Source organism: Danio rerio, chromosome 18 (genome assembly GCF_052040795.2).
Source record: "Danio rerio strain M-AB ecotype USA chromosome 18, GRCz13ab, whole genome shotgun sequence".
NCBI lineage: Eukaryota > Metazoa > Chordata > Actinopteri > Cypriniformes > Danionidae > Danio > Danio rerio.
Window position 1 is genome coordinate 43,760,664 of NC_141038.1, and position 26,794 is coordinate 43,787,457.

Below are 26,794 nucleotides of genomic sequence, written 5' to 3' on the forward strand. Positions count from 1 at the left end.
TATTATTACTCTTTCTACCTCTGACAAACAACAGCAAGCAGGTGGATGTCTGGTAGGAAATGCTAGTTGGAAAAAGTAGGGATAATCTAAGAAAGGTGTTATTGACTAAGTAGTATCAAGGGTCAAGTGTCAAGACTAGACAATGTGACTATGAGAGAGGTGAGTATTAATGGAGGTCTTGATGATTAAATAAAAAATAACACAAGTCGTTGATAGTGTATGGAGAGGAAAGTTGATTACCATAGACTGACCACGCTGTCATATTTTCTCTGAGAAAAGTAAGCAGATAATGTTTGAGGAATCCAGCAACTTTTATTTAGATCTGCGCCCCTCTCAGTCATTGCTAGTATTTCAGAACCATATATTGCTGGGACTGTAGGGAGTTCATCATTAGTGCTCCAACCATCTGCTCTGGATACAGGCCAGATCCAAGATTATGTGAACCTCGAGATAAAGACAGATAGACTAACATGTGTTGGTGCAATTAAAATGGCATCGTTTTTTGGAACGTGTTCTAGAGTCTGATTAATGCAGCCTAACAATCATTTATTTAGAAAATGCCCAGGTTGACACACATTATTCACGCTTGTATTTAAGAACCATAGAAATACCACATCCCGAAAAAGGTATATTGTAAAGTATATTTTAAGCAACTCGACACAGAAATAAGACTATTGTCTAGAACACAGTTAATATGAGAGTAATGTTCTACTGTATCTAGTTGTAATTTTTGCATTGTGATCTGCAGGGTGGGATGTATGTATTCCAGCTGTTTGATAACTACGCCTGTAATGGAGCCTGTCTTCTGTTCCTGTCTGTTTTTGAGTCTCTGGCCATCGGTTGGATCTTCGGTGAGAGTCAAACAAACTACCAAACATTATATAAAGACTGTATAACTTCAATGGTAGTTTTTAGGGACCGAGCACCGAAACGGTGCGTAGGCCCTATTGGAATTGCTCCGTTTTTTATTAGGGACCGAGCACCGAACGGTGCAAGGCCCTATTGGAATTGCTCCGTTTATTAGGGACCGAGCACCGAAACGGTGCGTAGGCCCTATTGGAATTGCTCCGTTTTTTATTATTATTATTATTATTATTATTATTATTATTATTATTATTATTATTCCGCCCCCTATCGGGGCACTTTTGAGGGTCTAAACATGCACGAAAACTCATGAAAATTTGCACACACACCAAACGCGGTGTAAATAGCAGGTTGATATGGGTCTCGGAAGTGGGCGTGGCAAAATGACTCGACAGCGCCACCTAGAAGAATTAAACTTACGAGCCCCCGATACACGAATCACGCACATGCACGAAAATTGGCACACACCTCAAACATGCCAAACCACACGAAAAAGTCTCTTGGAGCCATATCTCAAACCAAACAGGAAGTCGGATATTTTTAACTTCCTGCGGCAAAAAAGTGGCATTTTTGCAATTTCCAGGCGTTGTATTTTAACGAACTCCTCCTAGGGATTTTATCCGATCGACACCAAAATTGGGTTTTGTCATCTAAAGGCCTTGGCGATGTTAAATTGCGAAGCTTTAGAGTTTTCGTCGATGGGCGTGTCCGTGGCGGCCTCGCAAACTTTGACGATTCGCCACAAAACAGGAAGTCGTTATAACTCAGGCATGCATTATCCGATCTGCCTCAAAATTCACACCTTTGATAAGAGTCCTGACCTGAACACGTTTACATGCCGATATCTATATACAGATATAGCGCCACCTGCTGGCCACAGGAAATGACATGTTTTACAGTGTAACAAACTACTCCCACAAATTTTTTCGTATCAGCACCAAATTTGGGTTGTGTTATCTGAAAGCTCTAGCGATGATATATTGTGAAGATCTAGAGTTTTGGCAGAGGGGCGTGTCCGTGGCGGCATGACAAACCTCAACCCTTCGCCATGGAATAAGAAGACCTTATAACTCAACCACACAAAGTCCGATCCGCCTGAAACTTCACATGGTTGATAAAAGTCCTCTCCTGAACACATCCCCATAACAATATTGAAGTGGGCGTGGCAAAATGACTCGACAGCGCCACCTATATTAATTAAACGGACGAGCCCCTGATCTACAAATCACGCACATGCACGAAAATTGGCACACACCTCAAACATGCCGAAACATATGAAAAAGTATCTTGGAGCCATATCTCAAACCCAACAGGAAGTCGGATATTTTTAACTTCCTGCGGCAAATTAGTGGCATTTTTGACATTTCCAGGCGTTGTATCTTAACGAACTCCTCCTAGGGATTTTATCCGATCGACACCAAAATTGGGTTTCGTCATCTAAAGGCCTTGGCGATGTTAAATTGCGAAGCTTTAAAGTTTTTGTCGATGGGCGTGTCTGTGGCGGCCTCGCAAACTTTGATGATTCGCCACAAAACCGGAAGTCATTATATCTCAGGCATGCATTATCCGATCTGCCTCAAAATTCACATGTTTAATAAGAGTCCTGACCAGAACACGTTTACATGCTGATATCCAGATACAGGTATAGCGCCACCTGCTGGCCACAGGAAATGACATGATTTACAGGGTTACAAACTCCTCCCACAAATTTTATCGTATCAGCACCAAAACTAGGTGGTGTTATCTGAAAGTTCTAGCGATGATATATTGTAAAGATCTAGAGTTTTCACAGAGGGGCGTGTCCGTGGCGGCATGACAAACCTCAACTCTTCGCCATGGAACAGGAAGTCCTTATAACTCAACCACACAATGTCTGACCTGCCTGAAACTTCACATGGTTGATATAAGTCCTCTCCTGAACACATCTACATAATAATATTGAGTCTGTCATAGCGCCACCTTCTGGCAGATAGTAGTTTGGCTTACAAATCAGCCCCACAATGTCTGATCTGCCTGAAACTTTACGTGGTTGTTTAAAATCCTCTCCTGAACACATGTACATAATAATATTGAGTCTGTCATAGCGCCACCTGCTGGCAACAGAAAGTTTGGCTTATAACTCAGCCACACAATGTCTGAACAGCTTGAAACTTCACATGGTTGATTAAATTCCTCTCCTGAACACATTTACATGCCAATATTGAGTCTGTCATAGCGCCGCCTGCTGGCAGAAGGTAGTTTGGCTTATAACTCAGCCCCACAATGTCTGATCAGCCTGAAACTTCACATGGTTTAGTAAAATCCTCTCCTGAAGACATCTACATGCCAATATTGAGACACAGTCATAGCGCCACCTGCTGACAGGAGAAAGTTAGGCATAAATCTGTGATTTTCTCTGGTTCTTTTCATATATCGGCTTAAGTTATTATCGTTCGCTGTTCTTTGTCATCCGGAGTTCACCGGCGGCGGTGAGCCCGGGTGCGAGGTCCCTATCATCGCTGCTTGCAGCTTTAATTATTATTATTCTTCCGACTTCTTCCGCGGAATGAATCGCAGTTTTGAGGGGCTAAACATGCCCGAAAACTCACGAAACTTTGCACACACCTCAGAAGTGGCGAAAATTTATGTTTGTTATGGGCTTCGGAAGTGGGCGTGGCAAAATGACTCGACAGCGCCACCTAGAAAAATTAAATCGACGAGCCCCCGATCCACGAATCACACACATGCACGAAAATTGGCACACACCTCAAACACACCAAAACATACGAAAAAGTCTCTTGGAGCCATATCTCAAACCCAACAGGAAGTTGGATATTTTTGACTTCCTGCGGCGAAAAAGTGGCATTTTTGCCATTTCCAGGCGTTGTATTTTAACGAACTCCTCCTAGGGATTTTATCCGATCGACACCAAAATTGGGTTTTGTCATCTAAAGGTCTTGGCGATGTTAAATTGCGAAGCTTTAGAGTTTTCGTCAATGGGCGTGTCCGTGGCGGCCTCGCAAACTTTGACGATTCGCCACAAAACAGGAAGTCACTATAACTCAGGCATGCATTATCCGATCTGCCTCAAAATTCACACGTTTGATAAGAGTCCTGACCTGAACACGTTTACATGCCGATATCCAGATACAGTTATAGCGCCACCTGCTGGCCACAGGAAATGACATGTTTTACACTGTAACGAACTCCTCTCACAAATTTTATCGTATCAGCACCAAATTTGAGTGGTGTCATCTGAAAGCTTTAGCGATGATATATTGTGAAGATCTAGAGTTTTTGCAGAGGGGCGTGTCTGTGGCGGCATGACAAACCTCAACGCTTCGCCATGGAACAAAAAGTCCTTATACCTCAACCACACAATGTCCGATCTGCCTGAAACTTCACAGGGTTGATAAAAGTCCTCTCCTGAACACATATACGTGCCAATATTGAGTCAGTCATAGCGCCACCTAGTGACAGAAGGTAGTTTTGCTTATAACTCAGCCACACAATATCCGATCTGCCTGAAACTTCACATGGTTGATAAAAGTCTTCTCCTGAACACATCTAAATAACAATATTGAGTCAGTCATTGCGCCACCTGCTGGCAGAAGGTAGTTTGGCTTATATCTCAGCCACACAATGTCTGATTTGCCTGAAACTTCACATGGTTGATTAAATTCCATTACTAAAGGCATCTACATGCCAATCTTAAGTCACAGTTACAGCGCCACCTGCTGGCAGATGGTAGTTTGCATTATAACTCAACCACACAAAGTCCGATCTGCCTGAAACTTCACATGGTTGATAAAAGTCCTCTCCTGAACACATCTACATAACAATAATAAGTCTGGCATAGCGCCATCTGGTGGCAGAAGGAAGTTTGCCTTATAACTCAGCCACACAATGTCTGACCTGCCTGAAAACTCACATGGTTGATAAGATTCCTCTCCTGAAGACATCTACATGCCAATCTTAAGTCACAGTTATAGCGCCACCTGCTGACAGGAGGAAGTTTGGCATAAATCTGTGATTTTCCCAGGTTCTTTATTTATATTGGCTTAAATTATTGTTGTTCACTCTTCTCTGTCATCTTGAGGCCACTGGGCGGCGGTGAGCCCGGGTGCGAGGTCCCTATCATCGCTGCTTGCAGCTTTAATTAGGGACCGAGCACCGAACGGTGCAAGGCCCTATTGGAATTGCTCCGTTTCTTATTAGGGACCGAGCACCGAACGGTGCAAGGCCCTATTGGAATTGCTCCGTTTCTTATTAGGGACCGAGCACCGAACGGTGCAAGGCCCTATTGGAATTGCTCCGTTTATTAGGGACCGAGCACCGAAACGGTGCGTAGGCCCTATTGGAATTGCTCCGTTTTTTATTATTATTATTATTATTATTCCGCCCCCTATCGGGGCACTTTTGAGGGTCTAAACATGCCCGAAAACTCATGAAAATTTGCACACACACCAAACGCGGTGTAAATAGCAGGTTGATATGGGTCTCGGAAGTGGGCGTGGCAAAATGACTCGACAGCGCCACCTAGAAAAATTAAACGGACGAGCCCCCGATACACGAATCACGCACATGCACGAAAATTGGCACACACCTTAAACATGCCAAACCACACAAAAAAGTCTCTTGGAGCCATATCTCAAACCCAACAGGAAGTCGGATATTTTTAACTTCCTGCGGCGAAAAAGTGGCGTTTTTGCCATTTACAGGCGTTGTACTTTAACGAACTCCTCCTAGGGATTTTATCCGATCGACACCAAAATTGGGTTTTGTCATCTAAAGGCCTTGACGATGTTAAATTGCGAAGCTTTTGAGTTTTCGTCGATGGGCGTGTCCGTGGCGCCCTCGCAAACTTTGATGATTCGCCACAAAACAGGAAGTCGTTATAACTCAGGCATGCATTATCAGATCTGCCTCAAAATTCACACGTTTGATAAGCGTCCTGACCTGAACACGTTTACATGCCAATATCCAGATATAGTTATAGCGCCACCTGCTGGCCACAGGAAATGACATGATTTACGGAGTAATAAACTCCTACCACAAATTTTTTCGTATCAGCACCAAAATTGGTTGGTGTTATCTGAAAGCTCTAGCGATGATATATTGTGAAGATCTAGAGTTTTGGCAGAGGGGCGTGTCCGTGGCGGTATGACAAACCTCAACGCTTCGCCATGGAACAGGAAGTCCTTATAACTCAACCACACAATGTCCGATCTGCCTGAAACTTCACATGGTTGATGAACGTCATCTCTTGAACACATCCACATAACAATATTGAAGTGGGCGTGGCAAAATAACTCGACAGCGCCACCTAGAAAAATTAAACGGACGAGCCCCCGAGCTACGAATCACGCACATGCACGAAAATTGGCACACACCTTAAACATGCCAAAACATACGAAAAAGTCTCTTGGAGCCATATCTCAAACCTAACAGGAAGTCAGATATTATTAACTTCCTGCGGCGAAAAAGTGGCATTTTTGCCATTTCCAGGCGTTGTATTTTAACGAACTCCTCCTAGGGATTTTATCCGATCGACACCAAAATTGGGTTTTATCATCTAAAGGCCTTGGCGATGTTAAATTGCGAAGCTTTAGAGTTTTTGTCCATGGGCGTGTCTGTGGCGGCCTCGCAAACTTTGATGATTCGCCACAACAGGAAGTCGTTATAACTCAGGCATGCATTATCAGATCTGTCTCAAAAATCACACATTTAATAACAGTCCTGACCTGAACAGGTTTACGTGCCGATATCCAGTTACAGTTATAGCGCCACCTGCTGGCCACAGGAAATGACATGTTTGACACTATAACAAACTCCTACCACAAACTTTCCCGTATCAGCACCAAAATAGAGTGGTGTCATCTGAAAGCTCTAGCGATGATATATTGTGAAGATCTAGAGTTTTTGCAGAGGGGCGTGTCTGTGGTGGCATGACAAACCTCAACGCTTCGCCATGGAACAGGAAGTCCTTATAACTCTACCACACAATGTCCGATCTGCCTGAAACTTCACATGATTGATAAAAGTCCTCTCCTGAACACATCTACATAACAATATTGAGTCAGTAATAGCGCCATCTGCTGGCAGAAGGTAGTTTGGCTTGTAACTCGGCCACACAATGTCCGATCGGTCTAAAATGTCACATGGTTGATGAAAGTCCTCTCCTGAGCACATCTACATAATAATATTGAGTTTTTAATAGCGCCACCTGCTGGCAGAATGTAGTTTGTCTTATAACACAATCTCCACACAATCTCTGATCTGCCTGAAACTTCACATGTTTGATAAAAGTCCACTCCTGAACACATCCCCATAACAATATTGAGTCAGTCATAACGCCACCTGCTGGCAACCGGAAGTTTGGCTTATAACTCAGCCACACAATGTTTGACCTGCCTGAAAATTCACATGGTTGATAAAATTTATCTCCTGAAGGCATCTACATGCCAATATTGACTCACAGTCTTAGCGCAACCTGCTGACAGGAGGAAGTTTGGCATAAATCTGTGATTTTCTCAGGTTTTTTACATATACATTGGCTTAAATTAATATTGTTCGCTGTTCTCTGTCATCTTGAGGCCACCGGTCGGCGGTGAGCCCGGGTGCGAGGTCCCTATCATCGCTGCTTGCAGCTTTAATTATTATTATTATTATTCCGCCCCCTATCGGGGCACTTTTGAGGGTCTAAACATGCCCGAAAACTCATGAAAATTTGCACACACACCAAACGCGGTGTAAATAGCAGGTTGATATGGGTCTCGGAAGTGGGCGTGGCAAAATGACTCGACAGCGCCACCTAGAAAAATTAAACGGACGAGCCCCCGATCTACGAATCACGCACATGCACGAAAATTGGCACACACCTCAAACATGCCAAACCACACAAAAAAGTCTCTTGGAGCCATATCTCAAACCCAACAGGAAGTCGGATATTTTTAACTTCCTGCGGCGAAAAAGTGGCGTTTTTGCTATTTCCAGGCGTTGTACTTTAACGAACTCCTCCTAGGGATTTTATCCGATCGACACCAAAATTGGGTTTTGTCATCTAAAGGCCTTGACGATGTTAAATTGCGAAGCTTTTGAGTTTTCGTCGATGGGCGTGTCCGTGGCGCCCTCGCAAACTTTGATGATTCGCCACAAAACAGGAAGTCGTTATAACTCAGGCATGCATTATCAGATCTGCCTCAACATTCACACGTTTGATAAGCGTCCTGACCTGAACACGTTTACATGCCAATATCCAGATATAGTTATAGCGCCACCTGCTGGCCACAGGAAATGACATGATTTACGGAGTAATAAACTCCTCCCACAAATTTTTTCGTATCAGCACCAAAATTGGTTGGTGTTATCTGAAAGCTCTAGCGATGATATATTGTGAAGATCTAGAGTTTTGGCAGAGGGGCGTGTCCGTGGCGGTATGACAAACCTCAACGCTTCGCCATGGAACAGGAAGTCCTTATAACTCAACCACACAATGTCCGATCTGCCTGAAACTTCACATGGTTGATAAACGTCATCTCTTGAACACATCCACATAACAATATTGAAGTGGGCGTGGCAAAATGACTCGACAGCGCCACCTAGAAAAATTAAACGGACGAGCCCCCGAGCTACGAATCACGCACATGCACGAAAATTGGCACACACCTTAAACATGCCAAAACATACGAAAAAGTCTCTTGGAGCCATATCTCAAACCTAACAGGAAGTCAGATATTATTAACTTCCTGCGGCGAAAAAGTGGCATTTTTGCCATTTCCAGGCGTTGTATTTTAACAAACTCCTCCTAGGGATTTTATCCGATCGACACCAAAATTGGGTTTTATCATCTAAAGGCCTTGGCGATGTTAAATTGCGAAGCTTTAGAGTTTTTGTCGATGGGCGTGTCTGTGGCGGCCTCGCAAACTTTAATGATTCGCCACAACAGGAAGTCGTTATAACTCAGGCATGCATTATCAGATCTGTCTCAAAAATCACACATTTAATAACAGTCCTGACCTGAACAGGTTTACGTGCCGATATCCAGTTACAGTTATAGCGCCACCTGCTGGCCACAGGAAATGACATGTTTGACACTATAACAAACTCCTACCACAAACTTTCCCGTATCAGCACCAAAATAGAGTGGTGTCATCTGAAAGCTCTAGCGATGATATATTGTGAAGATCTAGAGTTTTTGCAGAGGGGCGTGTCTGTGGTGGCATGACAAACCTCAACGCTTCGCCATGGAACAGGAAGTCCTTATAACTCTACCACACAATGTCCGATCTGCCTTAAACTTCACATGATTGATAAAAGTCCTCTCCTGAACACATCTACATAACAATATTGAGTCAGTAATAGCGCCATCTGCTGGCAGAAGGTAGTTTGGCTTGTAACTCGGCCACACAATGTCCGATCTGTCTAAAATGTCACATGGTTGATGAAAGTCCTCTCCTGAGCACATCTACATAATAATATTGAGTTTTTAATAGCGCCACCTGCTGGCAGAATGTAGTTTGTCTTATAACACAATCTCCACACAATCTCTGATTTGCCTGAAACTTCACATGTTTGATAAAAGTCCACTCCTGAACACATCCCCATAACAATATTGAGTCAGTCATAACGCCACCTGCTGGCAAAAGGTAGTTTGGCTTATAACTCAGCCACACAATGTCCCATGTGCCTGAAACTTCACATGGTTGATTAAATTCCTCTCCTGAAGTTATCTAGATGCCAATCTTGAGTCACAGGTATAGCGCCACCTGCTTACAGGAGGAAGTTTGGCATAAATCTGTATTTTTCTTAGGTTTTTTATATATATATCGGCTTTTATTAATATTGTTCGCTGTTCTCTGTCATCGTAAGGTCACCGGGCGGCGGTGAGCCCGGGTGCGAGGTCCCTATCATCGCTGCTTGCAGCTTTAATTATTATTATTATTATTATTCTTTTCCGGAATGAATCGCGATTTTAAGGGGCTAAACATGCCCGAAAACTCACGAAACTTTGCACACGCCTCAGAAGTGGCGAAAATTTACGTTTATTATGGGTCTCGGAAGTGGGCGTGGCAAAATGACTCGACAGCGCCACCTAGAAAACTTAAACGGACGAGCCCCCGATCCACGAATCACGCACATGCACGAAAATTGGCACACACCTCAAACATGCCAAAACATACGAAAAAGTCTCTTGGAGCCATATGTCAAACCCAACAGGAAGTCGGATATTTTTAACTTCCTGCGGCGAAAAAGTGGCATTTTTGCCATTTTCAGGCGTTGTATTTTAACGAACTCCTCCTAGGGATTTTATCCGATCGACACCAAAATTGGGTTTTATCATCTAAAGGCATGGGCGATGTTAAATTGCGAAGCTTTAGAGTTTTCGTCGATGGGCGTGTCTGTGGCGGCCTCGCAAACTTTGACAATTCGCCACAAAACAGGAAGTCGTTATAACTCAGGCATGCATTATCCGATCTGCCTCAAAATTCACACGCTTGATAAGAGTCCTGACCTGAACACGTTTACATGCCAATATCCAGATACAGTTATAGCGCCACCTGCTGGCCACAGGAAATGACATGATTTTAAAGAGTCACAAACTCCTCCCACAAATTTTATCATATCAGCACCAAAATTTGGTGGTGTTATCTGGAAGCTCTAGCGATGTTATATTGTGAAGATCTAGAGTTTTCGGAGAATGGCCTGTCCGTGGCGGCATGACAAACCTCAACGCTTCGCCATGGAATAGGAAGTCCTTATAACTCAACCACACAAAGTCCGATCTGCCTGAAACTTCACATAGTTGATACAAGTCCTCTCCTGAACACATCCCCATAACAATATTGAAGTGGGCATGGCAAAATGACTCTACAGCGCCACCTATAAAAATTAAACGGAAGAGCCCCTGATCTACGAATCACGCACATGCACGAAAACTGGCACACACCTCAAACACGTCAAAACATACAAAAAAGTCTCTTGGAGCCATAACTCAAACCCAACAGGAAGTCGGATATTTTTAACTTCCTGCGGCAAATAAGTGGTATTTTTGCCATTTCCAGGCGTTGTATCTTAACGAACTCCTCCAAGGCATTTTATCCGATCGACACCAAAATTGGGTTTTGTCATCTAAAGGCCTTGGCGATGTTAAATTGCGAAGCTTTAGAGGTTTTGTCGATGGGCGTGTCTGTGGCGGCCTCGCAAACTTTGATTCGCCACAAAACCGGAAGTCATTATATCTCAGGCATGCATTATCCGATCTGCCTCAAAATTCACATGTTTAATATAAGTCCAGACCAGAACATGCCAAAATCCAGTTGCAGTTATAGCGCCACCTGCTGGCCACAGGAAATGTCATGATTTACAGAGTAATAAACTCATCCCACAAATTTTTTCGTGTCAGCACCAAATTTGGTTGGTTGTTATCTGAAAGCTTTAGCGATGATATATTGTGAAGATCTAGAGTTTTCGCAGAGGGGCGTGTTTGTGGTGGCATGACAAACCTCAACGCTTCGCCATGAAACATGAAGTCCTTAAAACTTAACCACACAAATTCCGATCAGCCTGAAACTTCACATGGTTAATTAAATTCCTCTCCTGAATACATATGAAAATTAAACGGACGAGCCCCCGATCTACAAATCACGCACATGCACAAAAATTGGCACACACCTCAAACATGCCAAAACATATGAAAAAGTCTCTTGGAGCCATATCTCAAACTCAACAGGAAGTCGGATATTTTTAACTTCCTGCGGCTAAAAAGTGGCTCTTTTGCCATTTCTAGGCGTTGTATTTTAACTAACTCCTCCTAGGGATTTTATCTGATTGACACCAAAATTGGGTTTTGCCATCTTAAAGCCTTGGTGATGTTAAATTGCGAAGCTTTAGAGTTTTCATCGATGGCTGTGTCCGTGGCAGCCTCGCAAACGTTGATGATTCGCCACAAAACAGGAAGTCGTTATAACTCAGGCATGCATCATTCGATCTGCCTCAAAATTCACACATTTAATAACAGTCCTGACCTGAACAGGTTTACGTGCCGATATCCAGTTACAGTTATAGCGCCACCTGCTGGCTACAGGAAATGACATGTTTGACACTGTAACAAACTCCTTCCACAAACTTTCCCGTATCAGCACCAAATTGAGTGGTGTCATCTGAAAGCTCTAGCGATGATATATTGTGAAGATCTAGAGTTTTTGCAGAGGGGTGTGTCTGTGGTGGCATGACAAACCTCAACGCTTCGCCATGGAACAGGAAGTCCTTATAACTACACCACACAATGTCTGATCTGCCTAAAACTTCACATGATTGATAAAAGTCCTCTCCTGAACACATCTACATAACAATATTGAGTCAGTCATAGCGCCACCTGCTGGCAGAAGGTAGATTGGCTCATAACTCAGCCAAACAATGTCCGATCTGCCTAAAACTTCACATGGTTGATAAGTTTCCTCTCTTGAAGACATCTACATGCCAATCATGAGTCACAGTTATAGCGCCACTTGCTGACAGGAGGAAGTTTGGCATAGATCTGTGATTTTCTCAGATATTTTTAATATATCGGCTTAAATTATTACTGTTCGCTGTTCTCTGTCATCCTGATGCCACCGGGCGGCGGTGAGCCCGGGTGCGAGGTCCCTATCATCGCTGCTTGCAGCTTTAATTATTATTATTATTATTCTTTTCCGGAATGAATCGCGATTTTGAGGGGCTAAACATGCCCGAAAACTCACGGAACTTTGCACACGCCTCAGAAGTGGCGAAAATTTACGTTTATTGTGGGTCTCGGAAGTGGGCGTGGCAAAATGACTCGACAGCGCCACCTAGAAAAATTAAACGGACAAGCCCCCGATCCACGAATCACGCACATGCACAAAAATTGGCACTCACCTCAAACTCACCAAAACATACGAAAAAGTCTCTTGGAGCCATATCGCAAACCCAACAGGAAGTCGGATATTTTTAACTTCCTGTGGCAAAAAAGTGGCGTTTTTGCCATTTTCAGGCGTTGTATTTTAACGAACTCCTCCTAGGAATTTTATCCGATCGACACCAAAATTGGGTTTTGTCATCTAAAGGCCTTGGCGATGTTAAATTGCGAAGCTTTAGAGTTTTCGTCGATGGGCGTGTCCGTGGCGGCCTCGCAAACTTTGATGATTCGCCACAAAATAGGAAGTTGTTATAACTCAGGCATGCATTATCCGATCTGCCTCAAAACTCACACGCTTGATAAGTGTCCTGACCTGAACACGTTTACATGCCGAAATCCAGATATAGTTATGGCGCCACCTGCTGGCCACAGGAAATGACATGTTTTACACTGTAACAAACTCCTCCCACAAATTTTATGGTATCAGCACCAAATTTAAGTGGTGTCATCTTAAAGCTCTAACGATGATATATTGTGAAGATCTAGAGTTTTTGCAGAGGGGCGTGTCCGTGGCGGCATGACAAATCTCAACGCTTCGCCATGGAACAGGAAGTCCTTATAACTCAGCCACACAATGTCCGATCAGCCTGAAACTTCACATGGTTGATAAAAGTCCTCTCCTGAACACATCCCCATAACAATATTGAAGTGGGCATGGCAAAATGACTCGACAGCGCCACCTAGAAAAATTAAACGGACGAGCCCCTGATCTACGAATCATGCACATGCACGAAAATTGGCACACACCTCAAACACGCCAAAACATACGAAAAAGTCCCTTGGTGCCATATCTCAAACACAACAGGAAGTCGGATATCTTTAACTTCCTGCTGCAAATAAGTGTCATTTTTGCCATTTCCAGGCGTTGTATCTTAACGAACTCCTCCTAGGGATTTTATGCTATCGACACCAAAATTGGGTTTTGTCATCTAAAGGCCTTGGCGATGTTAAATTGCGAAGCTTTATAGTTTTTTTCGATGGGCGTGTCCGTGGCGGCCCCGCAAACTTTGACGATTCGCCACAAAACCAGAAGTCATTATAACTCAGGCATGCATTATCCAATCTGCCTCAAAATTCACATGTTTAATAAGTGTCCAGACCAGAACACGTTTACATGCCAATATCCAGATACAGTTATAGCGCCACCTGCTGGCCACAGGAAATGTCATGATTTACAGAGTAATAAACTCCTCCCACAAATTTTTTCATATCAGCACCAAATTTGGTTGGTTGTTATCTGAAAGCTCAAGTGATGATATATTGTCAAGATCTAGAGTTTTCGCAGAGAGGCGTGTCCGTGGCGGCATGACAAACCTCAACGCTTCGCCATGGAACAGGAAGTCCTTATAACTCAACCACACAATGTCTGATCTGCCTGAAACTTCACATGGTTGATAAGATTCCTATATTGAAAGCATCTACATGCCAATCTTGAGTCACAGTTATAGCGCCACCTGCTGATAAGAGGAAGTTTGGCATAAATGAGAGATTTTTCTCAGGTTCTTTATATATATCGGCTTAAATTATTATTGTTCGCTGTTTTCTGTCATCCTAAGGCCACCGGGCGGCGGTGAGCCCGGGTGCGAGGTCCCTATCATCGCTGCTTGCAGCTTTAATTATTATTATTATTATTATTATTCCGCCCCCTATCGGGGCACTTTTGAGGGTCTAAACATGCCCGAAAACTCATGAAAATTTGCACACACACCAAACCCGGTGTAAATAGCAGGTTGATATGGGTCTCGGAAGTGGGCGTGGCAAAATGACTCGACAGCGCCACCTAGAAAAATTAAACGGACGAGCCCCCGATCCACAAATCACACACATGCACGAAAATTGGCACACACCTCAAACATGCCAAAACATACGAAAAAGTCTCTTGGAGCCATATCTCAAACCCAAAAGGAAGTCGGATATTTTTGACTTCCTGCGGCGAAAAAGTGGCGTTTTTGCCATTTCCAGGCGTTGTATTTTAACGAACTCCTCCTAGGGATTTTATCCGATCGACACCAAAATTGGGTTTTGTCATCTAAAGGCCTTGGCGATGTTAAATTGCGAAGCTTTAGAGTTTTCGTCGATGGGCGTGTCCGTGGCGACCTCGCAAACTTTGACGATTCGCCACAAAACAGGAAGTCGTTATAACTCAGGCATGCATTATCAGATCTGCCTCAAAACTCACACGCTTGATAAGCGTCCTGACCTGAACACGTTTACATGCCAATATCCAGATATAAATATAGCGCCACCTGCTGGCCACAGGAAATGACATGATTTACGGAGTAATAAACTCCTCCCACAAATTTTTTTGTATCAGCACCAAAATTGGGTAGTGTTATCTGAAAGCTCTAGCGATGATATATTGTGAAGATCTAGAGTTTTCGGAGAGGGGCGTGTCCGTGGCGGTATGACAAACCTCAACGCTTCGCCATGGAACAGGAAGTCCTTATAACTCAACCACACAATGTCCGATCTGCCTGAAACTTCACATGGTTGATAAACGTCATCTCTTGAACACATCCACATAACAATATTGAAGTGGGCGTGGCAAAATGACTCGACAGCGCCACCTAGAATAATTAAATGGACGAGCCCCCGAGCTACGAATCACCCACATGCACGAAAATTGGCACACACCTTAAACATGCCAAAACATACGAAAAAGTCTCTTGGAGCCATATCTCAAACCTAACAGGAAGTCGGATATTTTTAACTTCCTGCGGCGAAAAAGTGGCGTTTTTGCCATTTCCAGGCGTTGTATTTTAACGAACTCCTCCTAGGGATTTTATCCGATCGACACCAAAATTGGGTTTTATCATCTAAAGGCCTTGGCGATGTTAAATTGCGAAGCTTTAGAGTTTTTGTCGATGGGCGTGTCCGTGGCAGCCTCGCAAACTTTGATGATTCGCCACAAAACAGGAAGTCGTTATAACTCAGGCATGCATTATCAGATCTGCCTCAAAATTCACACATTTAATAACAGTCCTGGCCTGAACAGGTTTACGTGCCGATATCCAGTTACAGTTATAGCGCCACCTGCTGGCCACAGAAAATGACATGTTTGACTCTATAACAAACTCCTACCACAAACTTTCCCGTATCAGCACCAAAATAGAGTGGTGTCATCTGAAAGCTCTAGCGATGATATATTGTGAAGATCTAGAGTTTTTGCAGAGGGGCGTGTCTGTGGTGGCATGACAAACCTCAACGCTTCGCCATGGAACAGGAAGTCCTTATAACTCTACCACACAATGTCCGATCTGCCTGAAACTTCACATGATTGATAAAAGTCCTCTCTTGAACACATCTACATACCAATATTGAGTCAGTAATAGCGCCATCTGCTGGCAGAAGGTAGTTTGGCTTGTAACTCGACCACACAATGTCCGATCTGTCTAAAATGTCACATGGTTGATGAAAGTCCTCTCCTGAGCACATCTACATAATAATATTGAGTTTTTAATAGCGCCACCTGCTGGCAGAATGTAAATTGTCTTATAACACAATCTCCACACAATCTCTGATCTGCCTGAAACTTCACATGTTTGATAAAAGTCCACTCCTGAACACATCCCCATAACAATATTGAGTCAGTCATAACGCCACCTGCTGGCAAAAGGTAGTTTGGCTTATAACTCAGCCAAAAAATGTCCCATGTGCCTGAAACTTCACATGGTTGATTAAATTCCTCTCCTGAAGACATCTACATGCCAATCTTGAGTCACAGGTATAGCGCCACCTGCTGACAGGAGGAAGTTTGGCATAAATCTGTATTTTTCTTAGGTTTTTTATATATATATCGGCTTATATTTTTATTGTTCGCTGTTCTCTGTCATCGTAAGGTCACCGGGCGGCGGTGAGCCCGGGTGCGAGGTCCCTATCATCGCTGCTTGCAGCTTTAATTGTTTTTAATTCTTTTGTGACACAGGGGCTGAGAAAATGTTTGACATAATCGAGGACATGACAGAGTCACGACCCAACTATTGGTTCATGCTGTGCTGGAAATACTTGACTCCTCTTGTGTCTCTGGTTTGTATCTATAGCTAGATTTCACAGATGGTTATGCTTGATGACAAAATAGAAACCCACAATATCTGTACACTATTTGTAACAAAATACTCATGTTTTCCTTTACCTTTTTTTTCACAACACTTTTTCCTCTGTTTATTTCCAGACGTCTTTCGTTTATTCTATGGTGAGGTACACACCTCTGACTTTTAACCGCTGGTACATATACCCGGACTGGGCATATGTACTCGGCTGGTTATTGGCTCTGTCCTCTATTCTGCTGGTGCCTGCATGGGCGCTGGGCCAAATGTGTGCTGGTAAAGGAAGCCTGAAACAGGTGAGACTGAACATGTTTACCCATAATGCTTCAAGAGGTGAACAAGCCATTGAGATTTTGTCACTTTAGAGCTAGTATTTGAATGATTATCTAGCTTAATGTCTAAAGTGATGACAAGACATGTCATTTTTGCTCACATTTTAGGATTATAAGTCTGAATGGCATGAAATGTCATCAGTCTACAGAGATTTCCCAGTATTTCCCTGTTAAAATCGGTAGATCACAAAAATGAACCCCAAAAAACCCAAAACAAAGCAAACACTACCAGATTCTAGGGTATAAACTGAGCACTACAAAATAAAAGGAGAGAGAGAGTTAGAATGTCACTTTCCTGATTTATAAGGATTTCAGCTGTAGTTTGAAACTTACGCTGAGAAAATGCTGTTTTCCTCCCCTTAAGACCTATTATGTGGTCTCTGTCGCCATCTTGTGGCGGAACGTCAACCGTCACTTTCTTTGATCTGTTCAGACAGGCTAACGGCAGCCGATGCACTGAATCCAATGCTCCAAAATTAGTTAATGTTTAAAATAGGCACTATCCTCATAAATAAACTGCACAGTTGCAATCTAAATAACTACATTCTCAACTAAAAAAAAACTTTAAAAGTACAATATTTTATGAGTATTTGTCAAACTGTAGCACGTCCTCTGTACACAAGGGTAAAGAGGTTGTACGAGTGCTGCTATTTGCAGAATATCGCACGGCTATCAGCCAATCAGATCAAGAAACAGACAGAACTGCTGTGTGTGTGTGTGTGTGTGTGTATATATATATATATATATATATATATATATATATATATATATATATATATATATATATATATATATATATATATATATATATAACCAAAGTAAATATGCCTAAAATTCTAATGTTGTTTTCACTTCTCTGTATTTTTTGACAGCGTTGGCGTCACTTGAGTAGTCCTGAGACAAATTTTCCTCTTTCTTTTAAACAAGTACAGAAGCAAACTGCAGAGATGGAAGACTTACTCAAGAGCGGCACAATATAAATCATTACATGGGGGCACAAAAGATTTTTGAAATATAACTAATATGCAGTTTAAGTCAGAGTTATTAGCCCCTCTTAGAATTTCTTTTTGTTTTTTAAATATTTCTGATGATTCACAGAGCATTGAAATTTTCACAGTGTGTGATGGGGGGGGGCCTGTGTCTAGTTATTTGTGTGCAATTTCACCTGTTAGCAATTCTCGTTTCCCTGTCCCCATTACTCTCACCTGTTTTCCATGATTATTTGGCTATTTAGTCTCCCCTTCTCCCTTGTTCTGTGCTTGATAATAATTTTCTTTTGTTTGTGAGTTACCTGAGTTACCAGTCCTTCCCTATCAGAAGATAAAACCTTTTGTATTTCGTCTCATCCAATCCTGTTCTGTCTCTACCCACTGGTTGTTCGATCATCTGTGCATTGGCTCACCTCTGCTTTGGCCACAGTCTGCGCTCAAATTAAGTCTATCCACCAGTTTGGCTCCCTGAGTTCTGTTCCTTTATTTTCGACTTTTTAACCAAGAGGGTCTTTTTGTTTGACCAGTCCATCATCGCCCAGAGGAGGGCTGATCGCTGACTGCCTGTGTTCTCTATTATATTTTTGAGTGACTCCCCTATTGCCTTAATAAGAGCAGAGTTTTGATGCACTTCTGTTTAATAAATCTGCTTTAACTTCTCCCTTGCACTTGGGTCTCCTTTATATCACGACAGTATGTCTGATAATATATTTTCTTCTGGAGAAAGTCTTACTTGTTTTATTTTTGGCTAAAATAAAAGCCGTTTAGAATTTTTTTTTAAAACTATTTTAGGTCAAAATTATAACCCCTTTAAGCTATATATTTTTTTCCGATTGTCTAACCATCATTATACAATAACTTGCCTAATTATCCTAAGATGCCTAGTTAACCTAATTAACCAAGCCTTTAAATGTCACTTTAAGCTGTATAGAAGTGTCTTAAAAGATATTTAGTAAAATATTATGTGCTGTCATCATGGCAAAAATAAAAGAAATCCATTATTTGAAATGAGTTATTAAAAACCTGTGTTTAGAAATGTGTTGAAATAAAGTCTTCTCTCTGTTAAACAGAAATTAGGAAGAAAATAAACGGGGGGTTAGGGGGCTAATAATTCTGACTCCAAGTGTATATGAAGCATATTAATGCAATTAAATTGAATACTTTAATGTTTCAAATACAAATGTCATAGCATGAATATGTCACCATCATTCAGTATAATATATAGTTTGTAATTGTTATATATATTTGCATACAAATGGCTTACAACTAATGGTTTGAAGGATAATGACACAGTATAAATAATTTAGGAATTCAATTAATTGGCGTTTTGGGGCTGTATTTTTAAATGATTTTTGTTCTAAATATACCTGTCAAGATTCTTGTCTAGTTACATTTTAGTGACATTTTAGTGGGAAGCTTCTGTGGATCATGGTAAATATCAAATAAAAATAAATAAACAGGATGCATTTAAATCTACAAAAAAAACTGTACATTTTTAATAAATAAATTCTGTACATGTTTATTGTTTTGATGCTTGAAAAGCCTTTTTGTCTCTGATCAATATGCAGTTGCATTTTTATTATTTTTATTGACAACATACAGTATAACTGGTGTGAAGTGCTTCTTTTTACATATCCACCTAAGGCAGCCAGACATTTGTTTTTTTAACTTGATTACACACACACATTTAGTTGTCATGTTTTATGGTGACTTTCTATATACCTAATGTTTATACTGTATAGATTGCATATTGTGTTAAATGCAGCTTTAAATTTTCATCATAAAAAATTGAAAGCTCAGACTAAGTCTGATTCAAATTAAAATGTTGTGAAATCTGTTTAAAATCTGTTTTGAAATATAGGAAGACCTCTGTATTATTCTGAAATTAGTCTGGCAGGAATATTAAAAATATAACACTTTAAGATCTGAGTTTTAAACATTTTGGTAACCTTTTATTCTGATAAAGTAGTCCTCTTTAGGGGCAGCATGGTGGCACAGTGGGTTGCACAATCACCTCACAGCAAGAAGGTCGCTGGTTCGAGCATTGGCTGGGTCAGTTGGCATTTCTGTGTGCATTTGCATGAGTTTGCATGTTCTTCCTGTGTTCACGTGTTTTTTTTCAGGGTGCTCCGGTTTTCCCGACAAGTCCAAAAACGTGGTAAAGGTGAATTGAGTATGCTAAATTGTCCGTAGTGTATGTGTGTGAATGAGTGTGTATGGATGTTTTCCAGTGACAGGTTGCAGCTGGAAGGGCATCCGTTGTGCTGGTTAAGTTAGTTGTTCATTTCGCTGTGGTGACCCCAGATTAATAAAGGGACTAAGCCTCAAAGAAAATGCGTTACGGATACTATAAGCTTTACGCAATTACTCACTTCCTTGGTTGCATGCACAATTTCTCCAGTCTCCTGGTCCACACTGCCCTCAGACAAAATGATTCGCTGGAACGACCCCTGAGGTTTCCCCAGACGTATGGTTTAAAGCTCAGAGCAACACTGATTTATATGCTTTAAAAGTAATTAAAGGGGTATGCCCCCTAATCTTGCAACAGATGTGGTGAATCACCACATGATGATGATCTGTATTGTGTTCAGCCCATCACCGGAAAACTTCTAAATAGACGTTATCTTGACCGCATCATGAATGCCGTGCCAATCAAATTAGGTTGTTCTATAACAAGAAGATTGTTTTACTGGTTCTGGAGGGCTTCACCACTGATATCATCCTGGGAAGGCTAGGGTTGGTAAAACACAATCCGGTGTTCTCTTGGGGGTTAGGTGAAATATTACAATGGAGAAAGGAATGTTTTCCTAACTGCTTTTCCAATATGTCATTAATGATTCAAAAGAAGTCTAACTGATTATTTGTATGTAATACTTCAGTTGAAAGCCCTGTAGATCAACAATCAATCGAAATTGATCCCTGCAACAAGGAATTCCAAGACAGTTTCTGCTCCAAGAGAGCTACCCAGTTACCAACACATCGGCCATGGCACTGTGCTACCAACATTGTTAAGGCAAACCCAGTGCCCCATGAAAAAGTTTATCACCTATCTATCCCCAAGCAAAAGGCAATGGAGGAGTACATTGAAGAGACTCATTCTCAAGGATACATCCATCTTTCTATGTGATTTGCCACTTTTAGCTTCTTCTTCATATCCAAGAAGGATGGGGGACTCTGTATCGACTACCAAGCATTGAACAAGATCAATGTTAAGAACCACTATTCTCCTCCCCTTGTCCCAACAAAGCTTGAACATCTTCGCAGAGCTCAGGTGTTTACGAAGTTGGACCTCTGCAATGCATACAACCTCAACAGCATATGTGAAGGGGACGAGTGGAAGACAGCTTTCCTCACACCTAACAGACTATGAATCCCTTGTTATGTCGTATGGATTAGCTAACGCCCTCTCTGTGTTACAAGACTTCATGAATAAGGTGCTTCGGGAGTTCCTGTATAAAACATAAATGGTCTATACTGATGATATCCTTATCTACTCCTGAAGTTAGATTGAACATCAACATCATGTTGCAGAGGTTCTCACCTGGCTTCATGAGTATAGTCTGTGCCTAAAAACCGAAAAGTGTTCCTTGCATCAGCCTGCTGTCCAGTTCTTAGGTTTCTAGTTGGATGAAAGAGTGGTATGAATAAACAAGGGGAAGGTGGCAGCCTTCACATCCTGGCCACAACCCAAGACCATTAAGGAGCTTTAGTGGTTCCTCGGCTGATCTGTATGTTAACTTCTATCACAAGATTATACATGGGTATAGTACAATCTCATGCCATCTCACTAATCCCCTCAGAAAGAAACTCAAGCTCCTATACTGGAATCCTGAAGCCAGCAATGCATTTGAGGAACTGAAGACCTTCTCACAAGCCCCACTCCTGATACAGCTGGATCCTGAACTGTCCTTCAGAGTCGAAGCTGATGCATCCACAACAGGAGTGAGAGCAGTGTTATCACAGTGGCAGGGGTACCATCAAAACTCCATCTATATGTCTTTTTCTCTCACAATTTCAGACTGGCAGAAGTCAATTACAACATATGCATCCAGGAACTCTTGGCTATTAAATTAGCCCTGGAGAAGTAGGGACATTGGCTGGAGGGGAGTAAACATCTCTTCTTTATGTTAAATGACCACAGTTTAATATCATCGAGAAACTAACTTCTTAATGTGAATGTGAAATCAGATGCCCTTTCTCAAAGAAGTTCTCCCAGAAAAGAAACCCATCATCCCTTGTCATCTGATTGTGAGTCCCATTGAGTGGGCATCCCCTCCAGCCTCAAACCAGAACCACCCTGTGAATTCGCTGGGCTGTCCACTGGAGATCCAGTTTGTCCCCAACATTTGATGGATTGCCCTAGGCTTCTCAAATCATTCATACTTGGGCAAATGAGACCCTCTTACCACTAAAAGATTGATTCTTGTGGCCCAAGATGGCCCAGGATGTAAGAAGGTTTGTGCAGGGTTGCAAGGACTGTGCCATGTCCAAAACTCCATGGCATCTTCTTGCAGGCAAACTTGTACCTCTCCCCCATCCTAAATCGCAAATGTGTAACGTCTCCTGTCCTTCAACTCTTCTTTTTCCTCTGCGTTGTGTGTAATACTCTTTAATGAAGGCCTGGACACAGTATCTGATTAATCTTTTATACTGAAATAATAAACAGTACAGCCCTTTTAAGTGGATTGCTTGCTGCAGACATACAACATCCACAGCATGGCTGTCTCACAGCATCTGCCTGTTACATCATTAATATACACATATGAACTGATAATCATATGAACATTTTGCATAAAACATAACATTCACAATTAACAAATTAACATTGACATGCCTGAAATAATAAACAGTACAGCCCCTTTAAGTTAATTGCTTGCTGCAGGCATACTACATCTAAATAAAATAGAAAATCAAATCAACCGCATGGCCTTGCTAAAGAGCACAATCCAGTAGACATTTATAAAAAGCCATTTAACTTACAAAAACTACGTCACAAGTCACAATGAATGCTTAATGATAATATAACCGAATTATAAACTAAATGTGTGAAATCGCTACTTTCTTAAGTTAATATTGATAAACTAAGACGGAGCACGAAAAACACCTACCCACAGCATGGCTGTCTCACAGCATCTGCTGCGCTAGGTCACTTCCTGCCTAACTTGTATGTCTGCGGTACCCAAACAAACCACATGAAGGCGCCCTTACTTTATAAAACACACATAACTGCTGCATAATTCAGGAGGATTCACAATGAACAATATAACTCCATTACATATGGTCACATCTAGGAGTGAATTACACGATAGATCTTCCCCCATCTGGAGGTAATAAATGCATAGTTGATAGATTCTCCAAGATCTGTAAATGAATTCCCTTGTCCGGGTTACCTACTGCTATGCTTGGAATTGAGTATCTGATAGACTGAAACGGTTGCGGACCTGAGGAAAGGTCATGGCTTTCCTGTGATGATATTCTGGACCCAGTTCTCAAGGAAGAGTTCCTTGCAAAGTTCCATGAAGAGTTCCAAGAGTTCCTGATTGTCCTGCACTGTGAAGCTGAGGTAAACCCCCACGTCATCAATTCTTTAGGCGGTAAGAGACCACAATCTTAACACAATTTTAAACTTAATTATTTTTTACAGTTTTAATTTACTGCCTCTAAATGTTAATGAAGTTGCTCCTCAGCCGTTCCCACAGCTTTTCTCTGTATGTTAATGCAGTTTTGACACCCTGTTGTATGAAATGGTTATTTCTGTCCACACCCTTCCTCATTATACTATTGATACCATTTGGTCATCTCAAACAATAAAGAGACAACAAAAATGTTGAGTAGTCTTCTGTATCATAATTTAGCTCTTTTGGGAAATGAGCATCAACACACTATTCAGAGTGGACGTTTGGTCAATGCAGTGCATCTCCCCGTGCCTTCCCTAGCAAGATGCCACCCTGGCTGATCGCTTATATTGCCTATGCCTAAATACGCCACTGTAGAAGTCTAAGTTACCACAGCTTAAGAAGGCTATGAATGTGCACTTTTCCAGCTATCTAGAATGTGCTTGGCCTAGCGACACATTCTCATCCTGAATCAGCAAACATGCAACAGTCTTAACCAGGATATGCTGACTAAAATAGGTCTAACTGCACTTTTTGTGTTATCCTGGCTTGCTTAAAAAATACACTACTGGGTGTGAATACTAGGTGCATTAATCAGAATAAAATAATAAAAAATAAAATATAACCACATGAGAAATGTGACACAATAATATTACACCTCAGTAAAACCTTAAAACTGCAGCAACCAGAGTAGCAGTAGCAGAGTCAATTTATTCCAGAGGCTGTACCTTTTACATAAATGTTCTCGAAATTTAGTTAAATATTCTACCTGGGGGTGACCATCATAATGAACAACTAACTCTTTCAATGTTACTGACCCACAACTGTTTTGTTTTTCAAATTATGTCTGTCATCCTCCACTAATATAGTTACCGCTGACAGAAGCATCATTGGAAACTGGAAGTGTTGGAGAGAAGAAATGAACCCAATCAAAGAAGAAATAGAAGAGCGAGGGTTCTGGGGCAAAAAAGCTGAGTTTCTTCTGGCTGTGGCAGGAAATGTGGTTGGACTGGGTAACGTGTGGAGGTTTCCTTACCTCTGCTACAGAAATGGAGGAGGTATGATAAAGCCTAAAAACAGATTTCACGCTGTGTATAGAGTAATTAGAATTGGTTTCTAAATGTCAGTTCTGAGTTGCTCAAGATCATTATGTCCTCATCTAAGGATTACAACATTAGTGAGGTGGCTGTTTATTTTCAGCAAAGTGCCTGATTTTGTCCACAGAAAATAGTTATTTAAAAAGGCTTTTAGTAAAAAATGGACACAACCATCTTTCACAATAGACAATAGCCTTTGAGCTTGTGCCCGTTTGTTTTTAATCTTTTAATACAGGTGCTCATCGCTTAACCAATTGTCACCCTCATTTAAAACACCTTATTGAGTTCATTGGCTGGACTCCATGATTAGTTACATAAGTGGAATGCTGCAACATCTAGGGCCCTATCATACACCCATAACAATACGGCACGGCGCACATGATTTTTTGCATTTTCATGTTTTGCGCCAAGTTGTTTAAATAGCAAATTAATTTGTGCCACTTTATAGACTCATGGGCATGAAGGTCTGAAAATGTGGAATGTTAGGGCGCATTGTTTCTGCAATGCTATTTTGAGGCAACTGATAAAGACAATGGCGCAGTTTTAAGTGTATTTTTTTAAGTGCATTAGTTTCCAAAATATATACTACACATTGCTTAATACTGTGGGTGAGTAACATTTGCACAGTGATACACAAATATCTGTGTGACAAATATTATATGACAAATATAAAGAATTCAAATGTTTAAAATGTATTATTTACTACATAAATATAAAAACCACTACCTCCTCCTATGCCTTCTGACCCTTGGGGAGGCTTTGAAATTCTGTTCTTTTGCAGTCTGTTTATCCATGACAATTTGCATTTGGTTATTGTTATTATTAGTAGTAGTTGTATTTATTATATGCACATTTATATCTGTTTTTATAAAAACAAGTTTAGATTGGTGATGGTTTACCATCACCAAGAAGAATGGTTTGCCATCTTTGATAACACATTTATATCTGTTTTTATAAAAACAAGTTTAGATTGGTGATGGTTTGCCATCAAGAAGAATGGTTTGCCATCTTTGATTGGGTTCATTTCTTCCCCAAAATTTAGGGTTGTCAATTTCTGTAATTTCCTCGAATGAAAACTGGTGTCAACAAATCCTTAACAGGAAAAATAAATCTGATTTAATGACCAACAAAAATACTGTAATCCATTACCTCTCATATGCAAAACATGTTTCACTTTCTGTAAATTCTGTAAAATTATACTCAAGATGGTTATTTTTTATTCTGTAATTTAATAACTGTTAAAACAAAACTTGCCTTGCGAGAGTGCCAAGCACCTAGGGGGATTCCAGCGGGCAAATTATTTGTTCCCACTGCTCTGCGCTCTCAGGTTATCCAGCGGCAGTTTGTGATAGCTTGCTCACAACAAGAGTTCCAGATATGGCTATTATAGTTAGAATTCAGTTAGTTTCAGTGTTAACAAAACCATTTTTTTAAATTAAAAGAGTCTGACAGAAGGTGCATCACAGCACATCAATTTGCTTTCTTGCAAGGGAAACTTGTATTTTTAAAACTGCTCATTTATTTAGTTTATATATCCTATAACTTGTTTTTTGTTCGTTTTTCCAATTTGTCATAAAGGAGTGGTAAATATTTTTATACTTTCATACTTTATATTGAAAACAATACTTTTTTTGGAACAAATTTTGTTTGGTATAATTTGTATATTAATTTCAATACATTTTTGTCAGTCAGTTATCTACAAAATCAACAAGAAGAATGAGTATCATTCAGCGGCCAAATAAAGAAAAGTTAAATATTCATGAGTGTTAACCTATTTAAATCAGTGTCTGATTGGTTTAATGCATGTTATGCTAAAAAAAAAAAACACTCATAACTCATTAGCAGAATAAGCATAACCCTTTTAGACCATCCGGCACACAGACTGGATTTTGTCCATTCTCAAAATAGCGAAAGTGTATTGGGACACGCCCTTC

General features: G+C 41.2%; 2 protein-coding genes and 1 long non-coding RNA gene across 8 annotated transcripts in view; all 3 read left to right on the forward strand.

Moving 5' to 3' along the window:
- zgc:158427 overlaps positions 1–18,807 on the forward strand; it is a 37,759-nt gene extending 18,952 nt beyond the window's left edge. For 4 of the 5 annotated variants that reach the window (XM_087292674.1, XM_087292673.1, NM_001080077.2 and 1 more), the window contains 4 exon segments: positions 749–851; positions 16,707–16,807; positions 16,953–17,123; positions 18,032–18,807. In XM_087292674.1, the coding sequence (XP_087148800.1) occupies positions 749–851; positions 16,707–16,807; positions 16,953–17,123; positions 18,032–18,139 (483 nt within the window). In that variant the 3' untranslated portion in view covers positions 18,140–18,807. 5 annotated transcript variants of the gene reach the window in all.
- LOC147839807 (uncharacterized) lies at positions 3,397–16,233 on the forward strand. The gene is made up of 3 exons (XR_015515244.2): positions 3,397–3,894; positions 8,007–9,570; positions 12,314–16,233. It is a non-coding gene; the product is annotated as an uncharacterized LOC147839807 (long non-coding RNA).
- A 2,451-nt stretch (positions 18,808–21,258) lies between the features above and the next one.
- The window catches only part of si:ch211-132b12.6, a 206,727-nt gene continuing 201,191 nt past the window's right edge, over positions 21,259–26,794 (forward strand). The window contains 2 exon segments of one of the 2 annotated variants that reach the window (NM_001045058.4): positions 23,291–23,742; positions 24,633–24,821. In NM_001045058.4, the coding sequence (NP_001038523.1) occupies positions 24,683–24,821 (139 nt within the window). In that variant the 5' untranslated portion in view covers positions 23,291–23,742; positions 24,633–24,682. 2 annotated transcript variants of the gene reach the window in all.